At 46.0% G+C, this 19,759-nt stretch overlaps 1 protein-coding gene and 1 long non-coding RNA gene across 3 annotated transcripts; one reads left to right on the forward strand and one right to left on the reverse strand.

The window, feature by feature from the left end:
- Positions 1–28: 28 nt before the first annotated feature.
- Positions 29–7,397, reverse strand: LOC307206100. The gene is made up of 2 exons (XR_013834274.1): positions 7,250–7,397; positions 29–7,082 (listed from the first exon to the last, which is right to left on the reverse strand). It is a non-coding gene; the product is annotated as an uncharacterized lncRNA (long non-coding RNA).
- A 130-nt stretch (positions 7,398–7,527) lies between these two features.
- On the forward strand, positions 7,528–16,227 carry UBL4A (ubiquitin like 4A). Of its 2 annotated transcripts, none has more exons than XM_079958896.1 (4): positions 7,528–7,728; positions 11,704–11,809; positions 14,257–14,462; positions 15,955–16,227. In XM_079958896.1, the coding sequence occupies exons 1-4, from the start codon at positions 7,681–7,683 to the stop codon at positions 16,063–16,065; spliced, it is 471 nt and encodes a 156-aa protein (XP_079815022.1). In that variant the 5' UTR covers positions 7,528–7,680; the 3' UTR covers positions 16,066–16,227. The 2 variants fall into 2 exon arrangements, with proteins under 2 accessions (XP_079815022.1, XP_079815023.1); XM_079958897.1 differs by lacking the exon at positions 7,528–7,728 and adding an exon at positions 8,179–8,220.
- The last annotated feature ends 3,532 nt before the right edge of the window (positions 16,228–19,759 follow it).

The raw sequence follows: 19,759 nt of genomic DNA on the forward strand, positions 1-19,759 counted from the left end.
TTAATAAACGAAAGCAAAAATATAAACATTTTGTGCAAATACATTTATTATGCATTTGTAAAAGTTGCAAGAACCCCCATCAAGCTTTTCTTTGGGGGAAGTTATAGAACCGTAATGCTCATTTCTGAGAACCGGACTTCAAGGTGGTGGAGCTTTACCTCAGATGTTCTTTGGAGTGGTATTGCCAGCCCAGGCAATTGGATTGGACGTTATATTGTGGCAATGCCTCCACTAGTTTTTAAAACTAAGAAATGCAATCATAACATGTCTAAGTCTGGCATTTCTTTTTCTTCTGTTGCTTTGCCTAAGATATTGAATCCAAAAATACAGGCTATTCAGCACCTGCTCCCAAGATGCACACAGATAAATTATCCACAAATACCTATATATTATTATCCTTTGAGTCAGGTCAGAGGCAAAAAAAAGGAAAGAGAAACTGATAAGTGGAAAGGAATGAAGAGAACTAATTTGAGGGCAAGGTTAATCTAACTTGACAGGGCAGGTGGAATGCAATCCGGTCTGCACACCTGTGCGCGCCTGCACACGCCTGCAGTGGCACTGTAGACAGGAAATTTCCATGAGATAAGATCACACTCCGTAATTACCTTCAGTTTACAGAAGAAAAAACACCTTCTCCCTCTGTAACTAGAGACATATATGCCACAACAGTGGAAGATGATTCCGCAATATCAGCAGCATTAACAGATGGAATACAATGAGATTCTCAAGGACCAGACTGGCTTTATTTCTGAAAGAATGAAAACACTGTCCCTGTCTGGCCACTACAAGCATCTCCTAACATGAAAAAAATACAAAGGGGGGGGGGACACTCTTCACTAAGATGTGAAACTGGTTAAATATCAGTCTCTACAGAGGTTGCCAAGCTTTTGGCGCATGTGGACATATTTGCAAAGTGGAGAAACTGTTGTGGGCAACCTATTGGGGAAGGGCCATAGCTCAGTGGTAGAGCACCTGCTTTCCCAAGTTCAGTCCCCACTGGCATCTCCAGGTATAGCTGGGAAATAACCCTACCTGGAATCCTGGAGAGCAGCTGCCAGTCAGTGTGAACAGTACTGAGCTAGATGTACCAAGGGTCTGACTCAGTAGAAGGCAACTTTCTATTCTATTGACTACAATGAAGTGATTGTTTCAAGGTTAATTTCAGCAGGGATAGGGTAGGTGGACACTGGGCTCCAGAGAAGGCCTGGGTGGTTATAGAGGAGTACTGGGAGGGGCCAAGTTGGCGACCCTGTAGGTATTTCAAATCTCAGTTTTAAAACTCTATTCCTCTGGCACAGGTATTTATGTGCAATGCTATTTGTTGATGTTGAAACTGCCTTGACTGATTCACTTGTGAATTGAATCGGATCAGAGATGTTTGTTTTTTAATCACAATAGATGGGTTAATTAGCTGATCAATATGCTACAATGTCTGTGACTGAAAAACTTTGTGTTTCAGATTCCAGTATCTTTTGTTCCAGCCCAGGTTTCACCCCTCTGCAGATATCTTTCTGAAGTACTACCTGGCTGTGCCTTTCTGGCAGACAGCTGTAGCAATATCCCAAGGGACATGGCTAATTGTGGTAATAAGATTTTACCTGCCTCAGATCCCAGTGCTGTTACCTTCCTGTTGTTCAATCCATATGTTAATTAGCTGGCCATGGTAGACAGAATAGGCTTGAACTGCTGCAATGTCAATTCAAATCCTCACACTGCCATGAAGCTCACTTAGGGCTCATCTACACTTACTTTTGCTCTGCACTTTCCAGACACAGGTCTGGGCTTTCCAGCTCTGCGTCTGAGCAGGGTTTTCCCCTGGCGCTTTCCCCAGGAAAACCAGCATTTCACTGCTGAATCAGACCAAATGGCAATCCATGGAAACATGGCACAAAAGGAAGTGTGGGCCTTAGTGGGCCTTTGATGACCAACCAATGGAAAACTACAACATATAAAGGAGGGCGTAGGAAACATTTTATTTGCATAAATCCCAAGCCCAGTCTAATGGATGATATTGTTTTTTCTAGCAGAACAACCAGTGGGGCTGTTTAAATTGTAAACTTCTCAAAACTGCTGATGCCATGCTGACAGCAAAGTATTTTCTAGAACATGGCAGTATAATTGGCAATGGCAATTTGAAAAGTCCAGTATGAAGAAAGGAAGGTCATAGGAAGCTGCCTTATACTGAAGCTGCAAACACGTCATACTTTTGAAGTACATTTATATTACATGGCTTTCCCCAAGAATCCTGGAACTATAATGGTGCTGGGAACTGTAGCTCTGGGAGGGGCACATTACTGTCCCCAGGATTCTTCAGAGGAAGCCATGTGATTTAAATACGCTTTAAATGTATGGGGTGTGTGCAGTCTCAGTATAAGGCAGCTTCCTATGTACCTATCATCTCTCCTTCCTTCTGTTTCAGTCTGGTACTCAGAAATGCTGCTTGTGTGCAGTGTGTGCTATAACTTGAACACCTGCCCCTGTAGCAACTGGGTTACTGCTGCCTGTTCCACTGGACTCTTGGGAGGGTTTGATTTTTTGTTTTTTACAAAATGATTTTTATTGCAATTTAAAATTCCAGGTACACATCAAATTTTTCTTTACATTGACAGACATCTTCTACTTTATTCTTCTACACATATTTGCATACTCTAAATAATAATTACTGACTTCCCTCTACCTCTTAACAACTTCTTCTTCTCTATTTCATTTTCTTTTGTACTGTGTCAAAATCCTACCAACCTTCTCTTTATCTATAACTCCTCTAAATATTTTGTGATTTTGTGAAATTTACTCTAAGCACATCCAAGTTTTGATCTGGGAACCATGTTTAAACATATAATTTTTAAAACAATCCCATTCTTTTTTGATCCTTAAGCTCGAGTGATTTCTTATTGCTTCTGTCATGTTGGCTAGTTCGATATACTCACAACACTTTCTTCTGCCATTCTTCCTTAGTTGGAATCAAATCCCGTTTCCAGTATGGTACTTGACAATTAACACTCTAGCCCAGGGGTTGTCAATCTGGTCCCTACCACCCACTAGTCGGCATTTCAGGATTTTGGGTGGGTGGTAGGGGGTTCTACGGCACAAGCTGAATCCTCCTTCCATTGAGCACTGGTGGGCGGTAAGGAAATTTTACCATCAAGTAAGATGCATTAGTGGGCGGAAGGTATAAAAGGTTGACTACCCCTGCTCTAGTCGCAGTTGTTGCATAAAGAAATGCTCTCTTGCTTTTTCTTGAGATGTTTATTGTCATTATGTCCGGTTAGAAGGCCTCTGGTCTTTTGGAAAATGTTTGTCTGAGCATTTTCTTTAATTCTTCATAGACCATGTCCCATTTTTTTAAAATTTGGGGACAGGTCCACCACATATGATATAAGTTGGTGTTGTGTGTGCAATGGGGCAGAAGGCTGTCACTGGGGTGTGCCTGCAGCATCTATCCTTCCAGTTTGTGATTTGTGTATGTTTGCTCAGCCCAACAGAAAAACTAAAACATAAATGAATTGGATGAAGGTACAGGGGGGGTGCTTATCAGATTTGCAGATGACACCAAAGTGGGAGGGGTACCTAATACCACTGAAGACAGAATTGGGATTTGAGATTACTTTACCAGATTGGAGAACTGGGCCCAAAGTAACAAAATGAATTTCAATAGGGACAAATGTAAGGTTGTGCACTTAGGCAAGAAGAACCAGATGCACAAATATAGGATGGGGGACTCTTGGATGGCCAGTAGTACATGTGAAAGGGATCTGGGGGCCTTAGTAGACCACAAGCTTAATATGAGTCAATAGTCTGATGCAGCAGCAAAAATATCTTCTACATCAATAGAAGTATAGTGTCAAGGGAAATCAAAATAGCACTCTATGCTGCCTTGATCAGCCCACACCTGGAGTACTGTGTGCAGTTCCAGGTACTACAATTTAAGGATACACAGGTAGATGCAGAGATATAAATAGAGACCATTATTTGTGGCGCAACACCCCTTTTGCTTGTATTTATTTTTTATTCAGATTTGGCATGGCATGGCCAGTGACTAGTACAATAAAGTTATTTGGATTGGATTGGATATTGATAAGCTGAAACATGTGGAGAGGAGGGCAACCAAGATAATAAAGGGTCTGGAAACCAAGCCTTATGAGGAATGGTTGAGAGAGTTGGGAATGTTTAGCCTGGAAAAGAGGAGATTGAAAAGAATATGATAGCCATCTTCAAATGTTTAATGTGGTGTCCCATGGAAGATGGAGCAAGCTTTTATTCCTCCAGCTCCAGAGGCTAGGACTCAAATCAATGGCTTCAAGTTAGAAGAAAGGAGATTATGTCTAAACATCAGTAAGAACTTCCTAACAGTAAGAGCTGTTTGACAGTGGAACAATCTCCCTCAGGAGGCTGTGAGCTCCCCTTCCTTGGAGGGTTTTAAGCAGAGGTTGGATGGCCATCTGTCATGGATGACCTAGCTGAGATTCCTATATTGAACTACATGACCCTTGGAATTCCTTTCAACTCTACAATTCTATGATTATATATTAGAAGTTTTATTTTTATAAAGAAATACTGTGTTTACATGACCCAATCCAAAAGGAAAGAATTAGGGCAATTTAAGTGTGGTTGTCCTGTTCCATAATTAGTGTTCTCTCGACTGAAGCCAAAGGTAAGATACTTATTTCCAGAATGGCACACTGACCAAGGGAAATATATAATATACAGTCATACCTCGGTTTACAGATGCTTCGGGTTGTGCGGTTTCAAGATGCGCACCACGCTGAACCCGGTTGTACCGGAACGGGTTACTTCCAGATTTTGGCGCTTGCGCATAAGGGCCAAATTGCAACCCGTGAATGCGCAGATGCGGCGTTGCGGAGGTGCTTCCTACACGGATCACGTTTGCAACCTGAGCGTCCACTGTACAATATATAAAATACAAAACCAGCTCACATTGCCAGTCTAACAGCAATTGGCTATAAATAATGTATGTAACAAATCACCTGACAAAACAAATCAATTAGTAATATTACAGATTCACTTAGAGCTATTACAAATTCCTGCATACAAATTATCACACAAACATCTGCTTTACAAAACAAAAATCAGGTTCCCACCAATGATGGCTTTGGTGGAAACCAAAATGGAAAGTGGAATATTTATGTGACAGTGTCCAAAATTATGAACAGGAGACATACCCAGAAAATGAAACCACTAACATCGACAAAGGTATGTTCCTAGTAATTGCTCCAGTCTTCACAGACCAAGTTGTTCTGGTTACCTGTATCCTGTTCTGGATCTGTGATCTGGTTTCTCTGCTAACCAGTGTCTTAATGTTACTGGAGAGATATAACAATATTGCCAAGTGTTCCATGCCGCCCATATTTCCAGTGCAATTAGCACACTCAGAGTGAAGGGGCAAGAGCAGAAGGGGCTTAGGAAACAAAGCAAACTTTTAAAGCAGGGCTGAGTTATGTTCCCATTTTGTTCAGGTGTTTTGAAATAACCATGCCTGTTCGCACCCCAAAAGTTGTATCACTTGCTAGAGGAGCCTGCTTCATCTTTGATTGTTCAGAAGAAAAGGTTTTACAGAGAAAAAGGCAGCCCAATTTATCAGAATGGAACACTTCCCCATGAAGAAAGGCTATATAGATTACAGGTGTACTTTGGAACCTGAACGCCTTGCAAGTTGAACGTTTTTGCTCCCGAACACCACAAACCTGGAAGTAAGTGTTCCGGTTTGCGAATGTTCTTTGGAACCTGAATGTCTGACGTGGCTTCCTGCAGCCAATCAGAAGCCATGCCTTGGTTTCTGAACGTTCTGGAAGTCGAACGGACTTCTGGAAGGGATTCCGTTGGACTTCCGAGTTACCACTGTAGTACCTTTTGGTTTATGAAAAAGGTAAGTAAGAGGGGTTGGGATGGATGATAACAGCATGAGAATAATAGAACTGTAGAGTTGGCAGGGACCGCAAGAGTCATCTAGTATAACCCCCTGCAATGCAGTAATAAAAAAGCCTTACCGGATCATGCTAATGCCTTATCTAACACAACATTCTGTTTCCGACAGCCACTATATTCATGCCTATGGGAAGTCCGCAGGCAGGCTATGAGTACAATAGCCTGCTGACAACGCTAAAGTTGTTATTTATTTATTTATTTATTTATTTATTTTCTTGCCTTTTTCCCTGATGGGACTCATGCATGAAAACTTTAAAAAGAAGCACCTGCCTGGCCAGCAAAAAGAGCAGACGGCTTGTAAAGGCAAAATTATAGATATGATATGCTTTCACAAATTAGAACCACCAGTTTTGTATGCAAGTGCACTGAATGTGCTCTGGTGTGTGTGTCAGGGGCCCCTTTGTATTTTTTTGTTTTTTGGAAGGGAAAAAAACAAAACTCAACATTTTGCTCTGTCCATAGCAGAGGAAAGAAAGCCGGGACCAACCTACTGATGTAAAGGAGTGTCAGCTTGGCCCTACGACTGTGGGTTCCCCGCAGCGCCCATGGTCCTGGCACTGAAATCTGTGGGTCCCCAGCCCTTTCACGGGGAATTTTATGGGTGCTTCCAGGGCCCCAGGAAGTTGGCACCTCTGAGTGAGCCTGCCTAGAGAGAGAGAGAGAGACACAGTGACATTTTCTAGCTTCTTTTGTGCTTTCTTTGAGAGGCGGCACACAGGCCCAGACAGAGGGGTGGCCATATGGGCCACTTGGCCCGGGCCTCCGATTGCAAAGGGGGCCTCGGTCAGCATATTTATCTATATTTTCCATTTTGTCTTTCTATGCAGATACGGTTCAAGCCTTGAAATAAAATTATTTGCCAGCATAACTTTTGGGGAAATTATTTATATACTTACTTATTTATAAGACTTCAGTTATCCCCAGGGGAAAAAAGGGGGGGGGGCACATGATCTACTTGGCTCGGGCCTCTGCCTGGCTCTGCAAGGCCCTGGCGGCACAACTACTGTATTTATTTATATTTCAAAGCACTTCAACGAAGGAAAGCTTCGAGTCCGCCTGGATTTCGGCCTTTTATATTGGCTCCATTTCTACCGATTTCGCCCCGCGCTTGGCAGATTTTAAGAGCCGCGATCTACAATCTGAAATCAATTAATCAACTAATTAATTACATAAAATTTACACACATCAAAAACCCTCAAAGCGGTTTACAAAAAGATAAAACAACAGAATCGGGGGGGGCCTCACAACCCTACTTTAAAACATACACAAGTTAAAATAGCGAAAATGAAAATGAAAATAAAATTACCTCCGCTTTCTAAGCATCTTACTAAAGTCTCTCAGGCTGCGGCCCCCGCGACCCCCAGTCTCCCTTATTCCCGCTCTACCCCACCTCCACTCTATGGTTAATCACTCCTGGGCACGTGAGCCTTTGCATCATAGAGTTTCATATGACGTAAAAGAGGTTGGGTGTCGCCGCGCCCGCCGCCTTCCGGTCTTCTCGGACGTTGCGCTCCTCCTGCAGAGTCAAGTTCCGCCTCTCTGGCCGCTTTCTCTCTCTGGCAGCTTCAGTGCGCGTGCGGCCCCCGTCGAGATGAGAGGCCTCGGCGTCTTCCTTTCGCCTACGTAGCTTCCCTTCCCTTCGCCGCGCCGCTCTGCCTTCCGGACAGCTTCTTCCGCGCCTGTCTATGGTTCAGTTAAAGGGGCCGCTTCTGGCTTTCCGAGCTGCGGGGTCCCGAGATGCTGCTTACGGTGAAGGCGCTCCAGGGCCGGGAATGCAGCCTCCAGGTATCCCTCCTGCTGCTGCTGCTCCCGGGCGGTGGGAGGCTGAGTCAGGGGCCGAGGCCCGAGCTGGGTGCGGGCTCTTGCCTGGGTGTAGTCCTCGCCCGCCGGGAGGATCTGGCCCGGAGGAAGGAGGCCGAGGGCGGCAGGAGCGGGGGCGGGGGCGGAGGGCAGCGAGGGGTCCCTTCCAGGACGAAGAGAGCGCAGCAGAGGTCATGTTTCCTGAGAATCCTCCGGAAAAGCAACCTCTCAAAGGACCGGCTGGTGGCATTTCACCATTGTACACTGTGGAGAGTGGTTGGTGTGTGTGGTTTGGGAGCTGCACGGTCAGAGGAAAAACAATGCTGTCCAGGGTTGTAAAGACTGCAGAGAGAATAATTGGGTGCACTCTTCCCACCTTAGATCTAATCTATGCTTCCAGGTGCCATAAGAAAGCTGTAGAGATAGCGCAGGACAGTGCGCACCCCGGAAATGATCTCTTTCAGCTTCTGGAAGAAGGTAAAGGTACCCCTGCCCGTACGGGCCAGTCTTGACAGACTCTGGGGTTGTGCGCCCATCTCACTCAAGAGGCCAGCGCTGTCCGGAGACACTTCCGGGTCACGTGGCCAGCGTGACATCGCTGCTCTGGCCAGAGCCAGAGCCGCACACGGAAACGCCGTTTACCTTCCCGCTGGTAAGCGGTCCCTATTTATCTACTTGCACCCGGAGGTGCTTTCGAACTGCTAGGTTGGCAGGCGCTGGGACCGAGCAGCGGGAGCGCACCCCGCCGCAGGGATTCGAACCGCCGACCTTTCGATCGGCAAGCCCTAGGCGCTGAGGCTTTAACCCACAGCGCCACCTGCGTCCCTTTCTGGAAGAAGGTACAGGGTTATAAAGCCTAGGACTAGCTGACTGAGAAACAGTCTTCAAATGCGATTTTGGTTTTAAATGTAGTGTAAGGCAGTCTCCAAAGGAGTGTATTGCATTTAATTATGGGGTATCAGTTTTTTTAGGGACGCGGGTGGCGCTGTGGGTTAAACCACAGAGCCTAGGACTTACTGATCAGAAGGTCGGTGGTTTGAATCCCTGCGACGGGGTGAGCTCCCGTTGCTCGGTCCCAGCTCCTGCCAACCTAGCAGTTCGGAAGCATGTCAAAGTGCAAGTAGATAAATAGGTACCGCTCCAGCGGGAAGGTAAACGGCATTTCTGTGCGCTGCTCTGGTTCGCCAGAAGTGGCTTAGTCCTGCTGGCCACATGACCCGGAAGCTGTACGCCGGCTCCCCCGGCCAATAAAGCAAGATGAGCGCCACAAGCCCAGAGTCGGTCACGACTGGACCTAACGGTCAGGGGTCCCTTTACCTTTATCAGAGTTTTTAGGGGGCTAACAAGGCTGGGATAGCAGGCTTGTTGGGTTTTGAATGTTTGATGTAGATTTTTTCAATTTCGTTGTTCTGTATGGGACAATGGCAATAAAGATTATCGTATCATATAGATGGCTGTGAAGGGATCTAGGGATCTCATGCACTCTGGGGGTGGGGGCTCCTGGGCAGATCTGACACCTCCCCGCCTTCAGCTGTTTCTCCTGCCGCCTTTTTCTTCCTCTGTTTACAAAGTCGAATTCAGCTCTGCCGCTGGAATATTTATTTTCATGGAGTCATAGAACGGTAGAGTTGGAAGGGACCCTGAGGGTCATCTCGTTCCTTTCAGTCTCCTCTTCTCCAGGCTGAACATACCCAACTCCTTCAACCGTTCCTCATAAGGCTTGGTTTCCAAACCCTTGAACCTCTTGGTCTCCCCCCTCTGCGCATATTCCATCTTGTCAAATATCCTTCTTAATTTATGGTGCACAGAACTGGACACAGTATTCCAGGTGTGGTCTGACCAAGGCAATATAGAGTGGTGGTATTGCTTCATTTCATAAAATGTGTACACAGCTTGGTTGTAAAAGACAAACCAAACCGAAAACCTCAAAAATACAAAATGGCAGAATCAAGTTAAAATGCTAAAACAGATTAAAAGTGGCATCAACTTCTAAGTATCTGGGTGGGGTAGGCTTGTCTAAACAGCCTGTACCTATTTGAGATCAAGCAGGAGCCCTCACTGTACCAAAATGGCTCCTGCTTGATCTCAGTAGGCAGGGAGTTCCAAAGTGCAGGCGTGGGCATGCTAAACAGCCAAGTTGTTACAAATGTGGCACCTGCAGTAGTGCCAATTCCATCCATTGGATGAGTTGATTAGGGTAATGCGATCTTATAGGTAAACTGGTCCTAAGTTCTTAAGGGCTTTATAGTGTCTGCTATTACTAGGGCTCAGGCCCAGGATCTGGAAAGAGGAAGGTTTCTAACCATGCATTCTGTGCCTTCACTTTGCAGGAAAATAACCACATGCCTTTGGGTCAGGGTTAAGGGCTCTTAAGGGTTGGGGTACCTGTGGGAGTTGGGAGCCCAGCAACATTTGGAGGGTCAGAGGTTCCCCATCCCTGATTTAGCACATTTATACCCCACATTTCTTCCATAACGCTCAAAGCAGACCAGACCTAAACCACCTCAGCTTCAGCAAGTGGTTGCATCATGTGGGAGGGTTGTTGTACTCGTGTTCTGTTTGCAAACTTCCCACAGGCATCTGGTTAGTCACTTTGGAAACCGAATGCCGGACTAGATGGTTCTTTATCTGATCCGGCAAGGTTCTTCTTGTGCTTTTATATCCCCTCAGATTGTACCTTGAAATAAGATTCCTTCCTTCCAAGGTTGGAACATCCAGTAACGTTAGAAGTACATAAAAAAATGTATTTCATTTTTCATAAATCTCAAGTGATTTAACAGTAAAAAAATCAACAACTAAGACGGTTTCTGATATAAGAGCAAAACAATCTCCACTTAAAAGAACTGTTGAAAAATCAGGAGGTCTTCAGCAGCACCAAAAAGACAATAGAGATGGTGCCTGTCTGATATGCAGTAGGAGGGAGTTCCAAAGGATAGATGCTGCCACACTAAGAACTCAATTCCTGCATTGTATGGAACAGACCTCTTGCTGAGATAAGTGTTTGCAAGAGGCCCTCTCCGACAGAGTGCAGTGGTTGGCTGGCTATATAAAGGGTGAGACCATCTTTTAGGTATCCTGGTCCCAAGCTGTATAGAAGGCTTTGAACACCAGGACCAGCACTTAATGTGCATTGCTCTTCCTAAGCATTGCACACGCATGAACATGGTCATTCTTATAACAATTGCGTAAGGCATCCCTGTATTTATAAAGATATCAATAAATGATAATAGTATTATTGTCATGTTACAGCTGGGGGAACAGACTTTCAGTGGTTTCAAGGGAAAACAGAGATTTGAACTATGAATTTCCAGTTCATACCTTGTACAGTCAAACCTTGGCTCCCGAACGCCTCCATTTTGGAACACTACGGCTTCCAAACACCGAAAACACAGAAGTAAATGCTCCGGTTTTCAAACGTTTTTTGGAAGCCGAATGGACTTCCAGAACAGATTACTTTCACCAATGAGGTTTGACTGTACTTTCTACCTTCAAGTGATATCAGCATTTTCATGCCTGGGAGAAAAAGGGGCCAACACTAACTTAAGTTGAAAAACACTATATGCCTACTCAGTAATATTATTTAACAACTACCTGAAAAGCAGAAAATATTCATGCTGTGAAAAGCTGCACTTACTGATCTTCTACCTTTCACAGGAGCTTTGCCAGAAGGAGAAAGAAAAAATGCCAGCCATAAATAGAACAAAATTATTTCCTGTGGACCAATTTGTCAATGGGGCAAGCTTCTTAGAGCAACTGGAGGGGGGTGGGAATTCACTCTGAAAAGGACCTGAGAACAGACAGGTACTGTAAGTGTAGTGTATATTACTGAACAAAAGGTTTGATCAGCTTTACTAGTTCTGTGCTTGACCAGGGCCTATATTCTCCAGCATATGAAAGCCCTTGCTCTGAGCCTGTCAGTTTTGGGGGGCAGCCCCACTTCATCACATTCTTCCTTCTTAGGTCTCCCCAGATGAGCGGATCTCCTCTCTCAAACGCTTGGTCTCCGAGAAGTTGAATGTCCCAGTATCCCAGCAGCGCCTGCTTTTCAAAGGCAAAGCTTTGGCAGGTGGGTGCTGATGGTGGTTTTTTGTGACTGTGTTGCTGGCCCTCTATGGTAGAGTATGGCAAGGTGAGTCCTATCATTAGGTAGAATAGGTGCCAGGTGAAAACATTCCTCTTCAACCAGGCCTTTGGCTAATTGACATCCAATACCCTCGCTTTGGGTTAAACCACAGAGCCTAGGACTTGCCGATCAGAAGGTCGCAGTTCGAATATATAAAAGGATGTCACATAGAGGAGGGAGAAAGGTTGTTTTCTGCTGCTCCAGAGAAGCGGACACGGAGCAATGGATCCAAACTATAAGAAAGAAGATTCCACCTAAACATTAGGAAGAACTTCCTGACAGTAAGAGCTGTTCGACAGTGGAATTTGCTGCCAAGGAGTGTGGTGGAGTTTCCTTCTTTGGAGGTCTTTAAGCAGAGGCTTGACAACCATATGTTAGGAGTGCTCTGATGGTGTTTCCTGCTTGGCAGGGGGTTGGACTCAATGGCCCTTGTGGTCTCTTCCAACTCTATGATTCTGTGAATCCCCGCGATGGGGTGAGCTCCCATTGCTCGGTCCCTGCTCCTGCCAACCTAGCAGTTCGAAAGCACGTCAAAGTGCAAGTAGATAAATAGGTACCGCTCCAGCAGGAAGGTAAACGGCGTTTCCGTGCGCTGCTCTGGTTCGCCAGAAGCAGCTAAGTCATGCTGGCCACATGACCCGGAAGCTGCACGCCGGCTCCCTTGGCCAGTAAAGCGAAATGAGTGCCGCAACCCCAGAGTCGGTCACGACTGGACCTAATGGTCAGGGGTCCCTTTACCTTTTATCCTTTTAAATGTGTGATGGTGTTATTGGTTTGTTTTTGTTCTTAATTTTATTATATATTTTGTGTTTTTTATATTGCTATGTTATGTTGTGAACTGCTCTGGGATCTGCAGATGAAGGGCGGTATACAAGTTTAATAAATAATAATAATAATGAAGCAGCTGTCTCAGGCAGCTAAGTTTATTGAAAGGGTAGGAAGAAGTTTATTTATTATTATTGTATTTTACTCTCAGAGTGAGGTGTTTGTGGGATTTCCTGTCTTGGACCAGACCTGACTGTGTGTGAGGGAAGGGCATCTTTGGATAGGAATCAATGGGATTGGTTTGGGGGCATGTAAGTGGGGTTGTAAATGACCTGTATGTATATGTAAGAGATTTGCATTGATATAGGAAATGCAATGTTTGAAAAACATTCAAGAAAGCTTTTATCTGTACTGAAAGTATATTTTCTTATGCTTGCAACCTTTCTAAAAAATTGCTACCTACAAATGGAGCTTGATGACTTCCTTTCATTTCCCTAACGTCTTCCCAAAGCATCCCAACTACAGCTCTGATTTGTGCTGTTTTTGTCTAAGCCTTTTCAAATCTCATTTGCCCTTATTTCATTTTAGACTCATGGCAGTGAAATTTGTGACATGTTTCATAGAAAAGAATAGTCTCTTAAGATTTGCCAATATGCCTGCAAAAAACCCTCCTATGTCACTGTGGGGACTGGATGTTCTTTGACAATATGAAATAACCTGGTTTTCATAAGCCAAAACACAGATTTATTTTGCAGCAGATATTAAGAATCTATAATCTTTGCCTTTATGGGGGGCATATATTTTCTGCTCTGAACTCACAGCAAAGGATGTTTTGACTTTGAATGCAAATGGAGATGTGACTAGCTAGGATTGTGGAAAATTTAGCATTTTAGATGAACAACTCCCATAATAATAATGATATTAATTTATTCCATACCCTGCTCATCTAACTGGGTTTCCCCATCCATTCTGGGCAGCTTCCAGCTTAATAAAAGCACAGCAAAAACATCAGACAATAAAAACTTCCTGATATAGGGCTGCCTTCAGATGTCTTCAGAAAGTTGTGCAGTAGCTTATCTGCTTGACATCTGATGGAAGGGCGTTCCACAGGGTGGGTGCCACTACCAAGAAGGCCCTCTGCCTAGTTCCCTGTAACTTCACTTCTCGCAGCAGAGGGACACACTCCTGATCATTGGCAATGCCTGCTTGGGGCTGTTGGGAGTTGTAATTCAGCAGCAGGGGTGCCAACTTGAATAAAATATTGGGGTGGGGGGAGCTAAGCCCCACCCCACATAACTGATCACATGACACAACACCCACACTCACACACCATTTGAATGACAATGCCCATGAACTTTGTGGGGGCACCAGGCCCCTCAAATATTTTATAGAGGGAGCTGAAAGAACCTCGGCCCCTAAAAGTTGGCTCCCACATTCAGCAGCATCAGGAAAACCAGAGGTTTGCCACACCTGCACTAGCTGGATGCTTTGCCCTTTAGTTTTCTGTAGTAAATTGTATCCTTCCAGTCCGTGCAAAGCTATGGCTGGTGTGAGACCATAGCTTTGTGGCCCTGTGGAAGTTCTGGTTGTACCTGGCCTTTCAGCAGCTTGTGCTTCCTTCCCAGATGAACACCGTCTCTCTGATTACTCTATTGGACCCGAGTCAAAACTGAACCTTGTGATCAAGCCACCAGAGAAGGCATCGCCTGAGGAACCTGGCCGCAGAGCTGGACCCCCACAGAACCCTGTCATCTGGCACACACTGGCCCAAGTCCTAGGCAGGCATTTCAGCGTAGCTGATGCTGAGAAGGTGTTGGAGCAACTGCAAAAGGTAACTTTCTAACAGGAGTGTCAGGGCCGTCTTAAGCATATCTGGCGCTGTGGTGCAAAGCTCCCTCCTGTCCCCGTCCCCCCCATTTTCCAGAGTTTTTTAGGGAGGACGGCAGGGCTGAAGGAGGCGGGCAGCTGCTGGAGGGCGGCTCCTCAAACGGGGAAGAGGCGGAGGCTGGATGTGGCACCTCCCGGCTCAGCTGGCCGCTTTGTGCCGTGGTGGCCATGGCAGACGAAGGCTCTGTGCGTGGTGCTGCTTCGGCGCGGCATGGCAGAGGCGGGCGAGGGCAGCAAGCTGATGCCGGGAGGCGCACGTCCAGCCTCCGCCTCTTCCCTGGCGCCCTCTAGAATTTGGCACCCTGCGCCACTAGCCTCTATGGGTAAGACTGAAGAGTGTAGGTGGGAATCCCCTCAGGTTTGCCTTATTGGTTCCTCTGACACTTGTGCAGCCTGATCCTAAGTGCCTTTAAAGGTAAAGGGTAAAGGGACCCCTGACCATTAGGTCCAGTCGTGGCCGACTCTGGGGTTGCGGCGCTCATCTCGCTTTATTGGCCGAGGGAGCTCGGGCGTACAGCTTCCGGGTCATGTGGCCAGCATGACTAAGCCTCTTCTGGCAAACCAGAGCAGCGCACAGAAACGCCGTTTACCTTCCCGTCGGAGCGGTACCTATTTATCTACTTACACTTTGATGTACTTTTGAACTGCTAGGTTGGCAGGAGCTGGGACTGAGCAACGGGAGCTCACCCCGTCGCGGGGATTCGAACCGCCGACCTTCTGATTGGCAAGTCCTAGGCTCTGAGGTTTAACCCACAGCGCCACCTGCATCCTTTAAGTGCCTTTACTTGGAAGTAATTCCTTCCGAGTTCAGTGAGGCTTACAGTGCAATCCTAACTATGTGCCATGGAGGGGGGCGGGAATCTCATTAAACTCAGTGGGCTTACACCCAGGCAAGTGGGGTTAGGACTGCAGCCTTGATCTTGACTGAGTGTGCTTGTGTTTGCAGTTTCAGCCTGCAAAACATTATTGCTGTCTTTATCTTACTCAGGCTGCAGTTCTGTACCCAGTTATCTGGGAGTAAGTCGCATTAAACTCAGTGGGATTTACTTCTGAGAAGACATATATAAGCTGTCGTGCTGCCGGTGTCCCAACAGCTCCTTGGGAATAACCTGCTTTTATTTGATGGCAGCGGCAGCTGAGAATGAGCCAGGCACCTGGTTCACTCACACACATTCATCAAGTGTGTATGAATCAGACTCCAATGACTTGCCCAAGATCACCCAATAAGCAGGATTTTTAGCTTTTGTCTCCCACATCAAAATCTGTCACTGTATTTTAAAAGATTGCATTGGCTAACCTCCTGCAAATCTACACACACAGCAGTTTTTCATTGGGACTCTTTTAACTACAAAATGTCTGACTATCTGGCAGGTGTGCTTCTGAACGCTGTGTTCAATTCTCTCTTTCTCTCTCTCCTCTCCCCCCCCCCATCCCAGGATTATGAGCGGAGCCTTCGATTACTGAGCTTGGATGACATTGAGCGCTTGGCCACACGCTTGCTTCACCCTGAGGTGGCCGAAGCTGTAGAAATGGGCTTTCTGGATTAGCTGGTGAACTTGGGGACTGAGCCTTCCTTTTTGGACAGAGAGCCCCTGGGCAGGGCCCAGCTTGGGGCTTAATGGGGGCGATCCCTCTGGACTGCTGTTAAAGGGGCACAGAGCATCTGTAGCCACTCCCCGTCCATTAAAGGTGGTGATGGGTGAGACTGATCTACTCTGTCTAGTGTGTTCGTCCGAAGTGGGGGAATGACTCTTGGGGAAAGATTGCTTGCCCAGTACTGAGAGATGCAGCTGCCACTGGGGTTGGGTGCTGCTGTGTTTAATAATATGGGGGGTTTCTTTTTCATCACCTAAGCCTGGTTGCATCTAATAGATTCATATTTATTGTTGTATCCAAAGGCCATCCTAAAAATAAAGTTTACCAAAATTTTCAGACAGAAAATCAAATCTGAATAATCCAAATTTAAAATACAAGTTCTGAAAACCTTAATATTGATGCTTTCATATATGTGTGTGAGAGAGAGAATGAGAGAGAGAGAGAGACAGAACCAGACTTGCATTGTGCTGGGAGCAGAACGATGTTGCCTTTTTGCTAGTAGAGCAGCTACTGAATCCAATCCAATATATGCTCATTGGAGGAGGAAAAACGCACAGCCCAGAAAACACAAAAACAGGAAATCAGCAAGAGATGCTTACAGCATTCCAGGACACCCTACTAAAAACCATTAACCAGGGACTGTCCTGGCACTGCCACCTGTATAATGCTTACCCCAGAGCATAGAGGCAGCCAATGAAATCACCAAGGTGCAGACATGTTCTCATCACACAGCCCTCCATCACTGCACACATAATGTCAACAGTAATGCCAGCGTGCCCACTTTCCCTCAGTTCCTGTAGAACAAACAGCAGTGGCCCCAGCAGCACAAGTCCCTGGGCATCCCTATAATCAGAGGTTTTAATATTCTGGTGCTCCTTATGAAAACAACACAAAAATGCACAGAGGGGAGAGAGGAGGACCCACATAATGAATGTAGCACTTCCATAGTTCCTGCAGGAAGTATACATGGCCCTCCTATGGACAAGGGTTCAAAACCTGCCCAGGGTGGAGAAGATTCCTTTGCCAAGCAGCCAAAGGCAGGGGTGAAGACACACTGGTAGTAGCCCCCACAGGCTCACTGCATGGGCCAGAGGGGCTGAGAAGCAGGAGCCAGGAGTGTGAGCCCCATTAGGAGGAAATGATAACTATGGTCCTAGTTGCCTTCTGAATGCCTATGAAGCAAGGGAAGTACTGCATTTGTTGCTCTATAAGACGCACCCGACCATAAGACGCACCTAGTATTAGAGGAGGAGAACAAGAAAAAAAATATTCTCTCCCTCTCTGCACAGCACCCCTTCAGCGAAGCGGCAGGAGAAACGGAGCCCCTTCCATTTCTCTTCCCACTTTGCTGAAGGGGCGCTGCGCAGAGAGGGAAAGCTGCGCAGTGCCTCTCCAGCGAAGTGAAGCCAGGAGAGCAAGAGGGATCAGTGCGCACCGGGAAGCCTCTGGTGTGCAGCGGGAGCTCCATAAGATGCACACACATTTCCCCCTACTTTTTGGAGGGGAAAAGTGTGTCTTATAGAGCGAAAAATACGGTAATATCATTTGCAAAAGCGTAAAGTGATGTGCAACTGGTACTCAAGCCCATGCTGCAGATCTCACAAGGCAGGTCCCTAACCACTCAGACACAGCAGCAGACAGGGATCAGGCAGATCATTCATCTTCCCCCACCCACCTCCAGCCTCAGCATCCAATCAGATGCCAGTAGGAGGGGAAGGGGGGGGCAAAAGTGCTACAGTTACAGAATGATTTGTCCCTTTCTAAGAGTACAGATCATTCTTCTTGACTCATCCTGTTCAGATTGTATGAAAGATTTCCCACCTCATGCATAGAGTTATAAATGAAGTATTCAGACAGCATGGTAGATCCTCCATCTTCAGGATGCCACAAACAAACTCTCTGAAAATGTTTAGTTGTTGCTTATGTGGCTGTCAGAGGCAATTGCTAATATTTCTTTGTGTGGTGTTTCTGGATGGTGGCCAGATAACCAGCTCAAGGAAACTGAGTCTGTAACTGAAAGGCACCCCAAATCAAGGCTGTATAATATATTCCAGGATTGTGCAGAAGAAAGAGACACTGTACACTTCTGGCAAGCCGAAATGGACATGATGCAGGAGATCTGGGACTGAATCTCCAACATTTTCTTTTTCACTTAAAAGCAGCTGCAGAGAGCTATGCTGCAGAGAGCTATGCATGTCGTCAGAGCCATGTCTCTAGGGAGGGGAGAGAGTGACCAGCCCCTACCCCACCAGCGATGCTGTCAGTTCTAAATCTCCCTGCCCAAAAGGTGCTTTGAGTATCCCTAGCAAGAAAAAGCAAGCCTCTCTTTCTCCCCTCTTCAGCCCTGGGGGGATCATAGCATCTTTGGTGTTTGTGTGTCTAGATAGGGTACTTTAGATCTGGGATACAATCATAGAATTGTTAGGAAGGGTTTAATTCCTATTTCTCCCAGTATCTTTGCTTTTTAAGTAGGTGAATAAACGCATAGGAAAGTCCAGTCGTTGATCTCTTTGTTTCAGGCCTTACTTAAAAGTTCTACTTACTTATAGTGTATAGCCCATACTGCAGTGGGAATCAGGGCTAACATCTGCCACTCCAGATGTTGCTGGACTCCAGCTCCTATCATCCCTAACCATTGGCCTCATTGGCTGGGGCTGATGGAGTCCAGCAACATATTGGGGGCAGAGGAGAACCGATTCCTCACTCCAGATCTACGCTAAGATGTTGCCACTTGCGTAATCAACACCATAGATGGATGTTGGCACAATATTATCAATCTATGCTCTCGGACTTAGACAATGAACAATCTGGATTCTGCAAGGTATTCATGAAAGTTGTTCCTGTGAGGTGAAAAGGCAACAGTTCAAGTTCAGATTTATTTGGATTAAGGCGCTAGCCAATTAACCATGCCATAAACTTAAAATATAGCACATTTCACATGAAATACTTAACTCTCAGGCATAAGGTCAGGCCAAGAGAGCCTGAGAAGAGGAGGAGGGGGTGGTGATGGTGGCTAGCAATAACATAATTTACAGAGATGTAAGATTAGGGAGGCTGGATACATTGGGGTGTATGTGAAGCAGCAGCAGGCTGTGTCTGGGAGCTATGGACTGAAGAGAGATGTGCCAGCAAGTGGCAGCAGGGGTTATGGGAGAAAGGGCTGGTGGGGTTTCTCTTGGACCTATGACACTGCAGCTAATTTTAACAGGGATTATATTTTGAGTTAAATAGAAGCTATCAAAACAGTTGGCTCTGCCTCTTCATTCACTCCCATCCATGTGAACTAGAATGCAAACAGACAGTTCTTTAACACCTTTCTTCCCAGTGTGGGTAGCAAACATCCTTGTTAGAAGAATAAGCTTCCTTTAATTTTGACAACTCCTTCCCCTTGTTGTTATTGTTCATACTGGGAGGGTGGGATGGTCAAGTGCCCTTTGCCAGTAGGCTTTGGAAGAAGCAGCTGCTGTGTGTGTAATAAAGTCAGGAGATGCTCAGGGCCAGTTGGAGGCTGTCTGCTAGCCCAGCAATTATTTTTGTTATGTGGCCTTCAGTGGTTCCCTTCCAAAACAAAACAGCCAGCTGTGCAGTGCTGAGTTGCTGTCTTTGTGATTGCTCTGCACCCTGATTTCTGACGTGTGCAGGCAG

The sequence above is a fragment of the Podarcis cretensis genome (genome assembly GCF_951804945.1).
Source record: "Podarcis cretensis genome assembly, chromosome: 17".
Taxonomy (NCBI): Eukaryota; Metazoa; Chordata; class Lepidosauria; order Squamata; family Lacertidae; genus Podarcis; species Podarcis cretensis.

What these genes read in the sequence shown, in the direction of transcription:
- UBL4A (XM_079958896.1), top strand. Translation starts at nt 7,681, where the DNA reads ATGCTGCTTACGGTGAAGGCGCTCCAGGGCCGGGAATGCAGCCTCCAG. An exon ending in CAAAGGCAAAGCTTTGGCAG is followed by an intron (nt 11,810 to 14,256) that starts GTGGGTGCTGAT and finishes CTTCCTTCCCAG; the next exon opens with ATGAACACCGTCTCTCTGAT. An exon ending in TGTTGGAGCAACTGCAAAAG is followed by an intron (nt 14,463 to 15,954) that starts GTAACTTTCTAA and finishes CCCCCATCCCAG; the next exon opens with GATTATGAGCGGAGCCTTCG.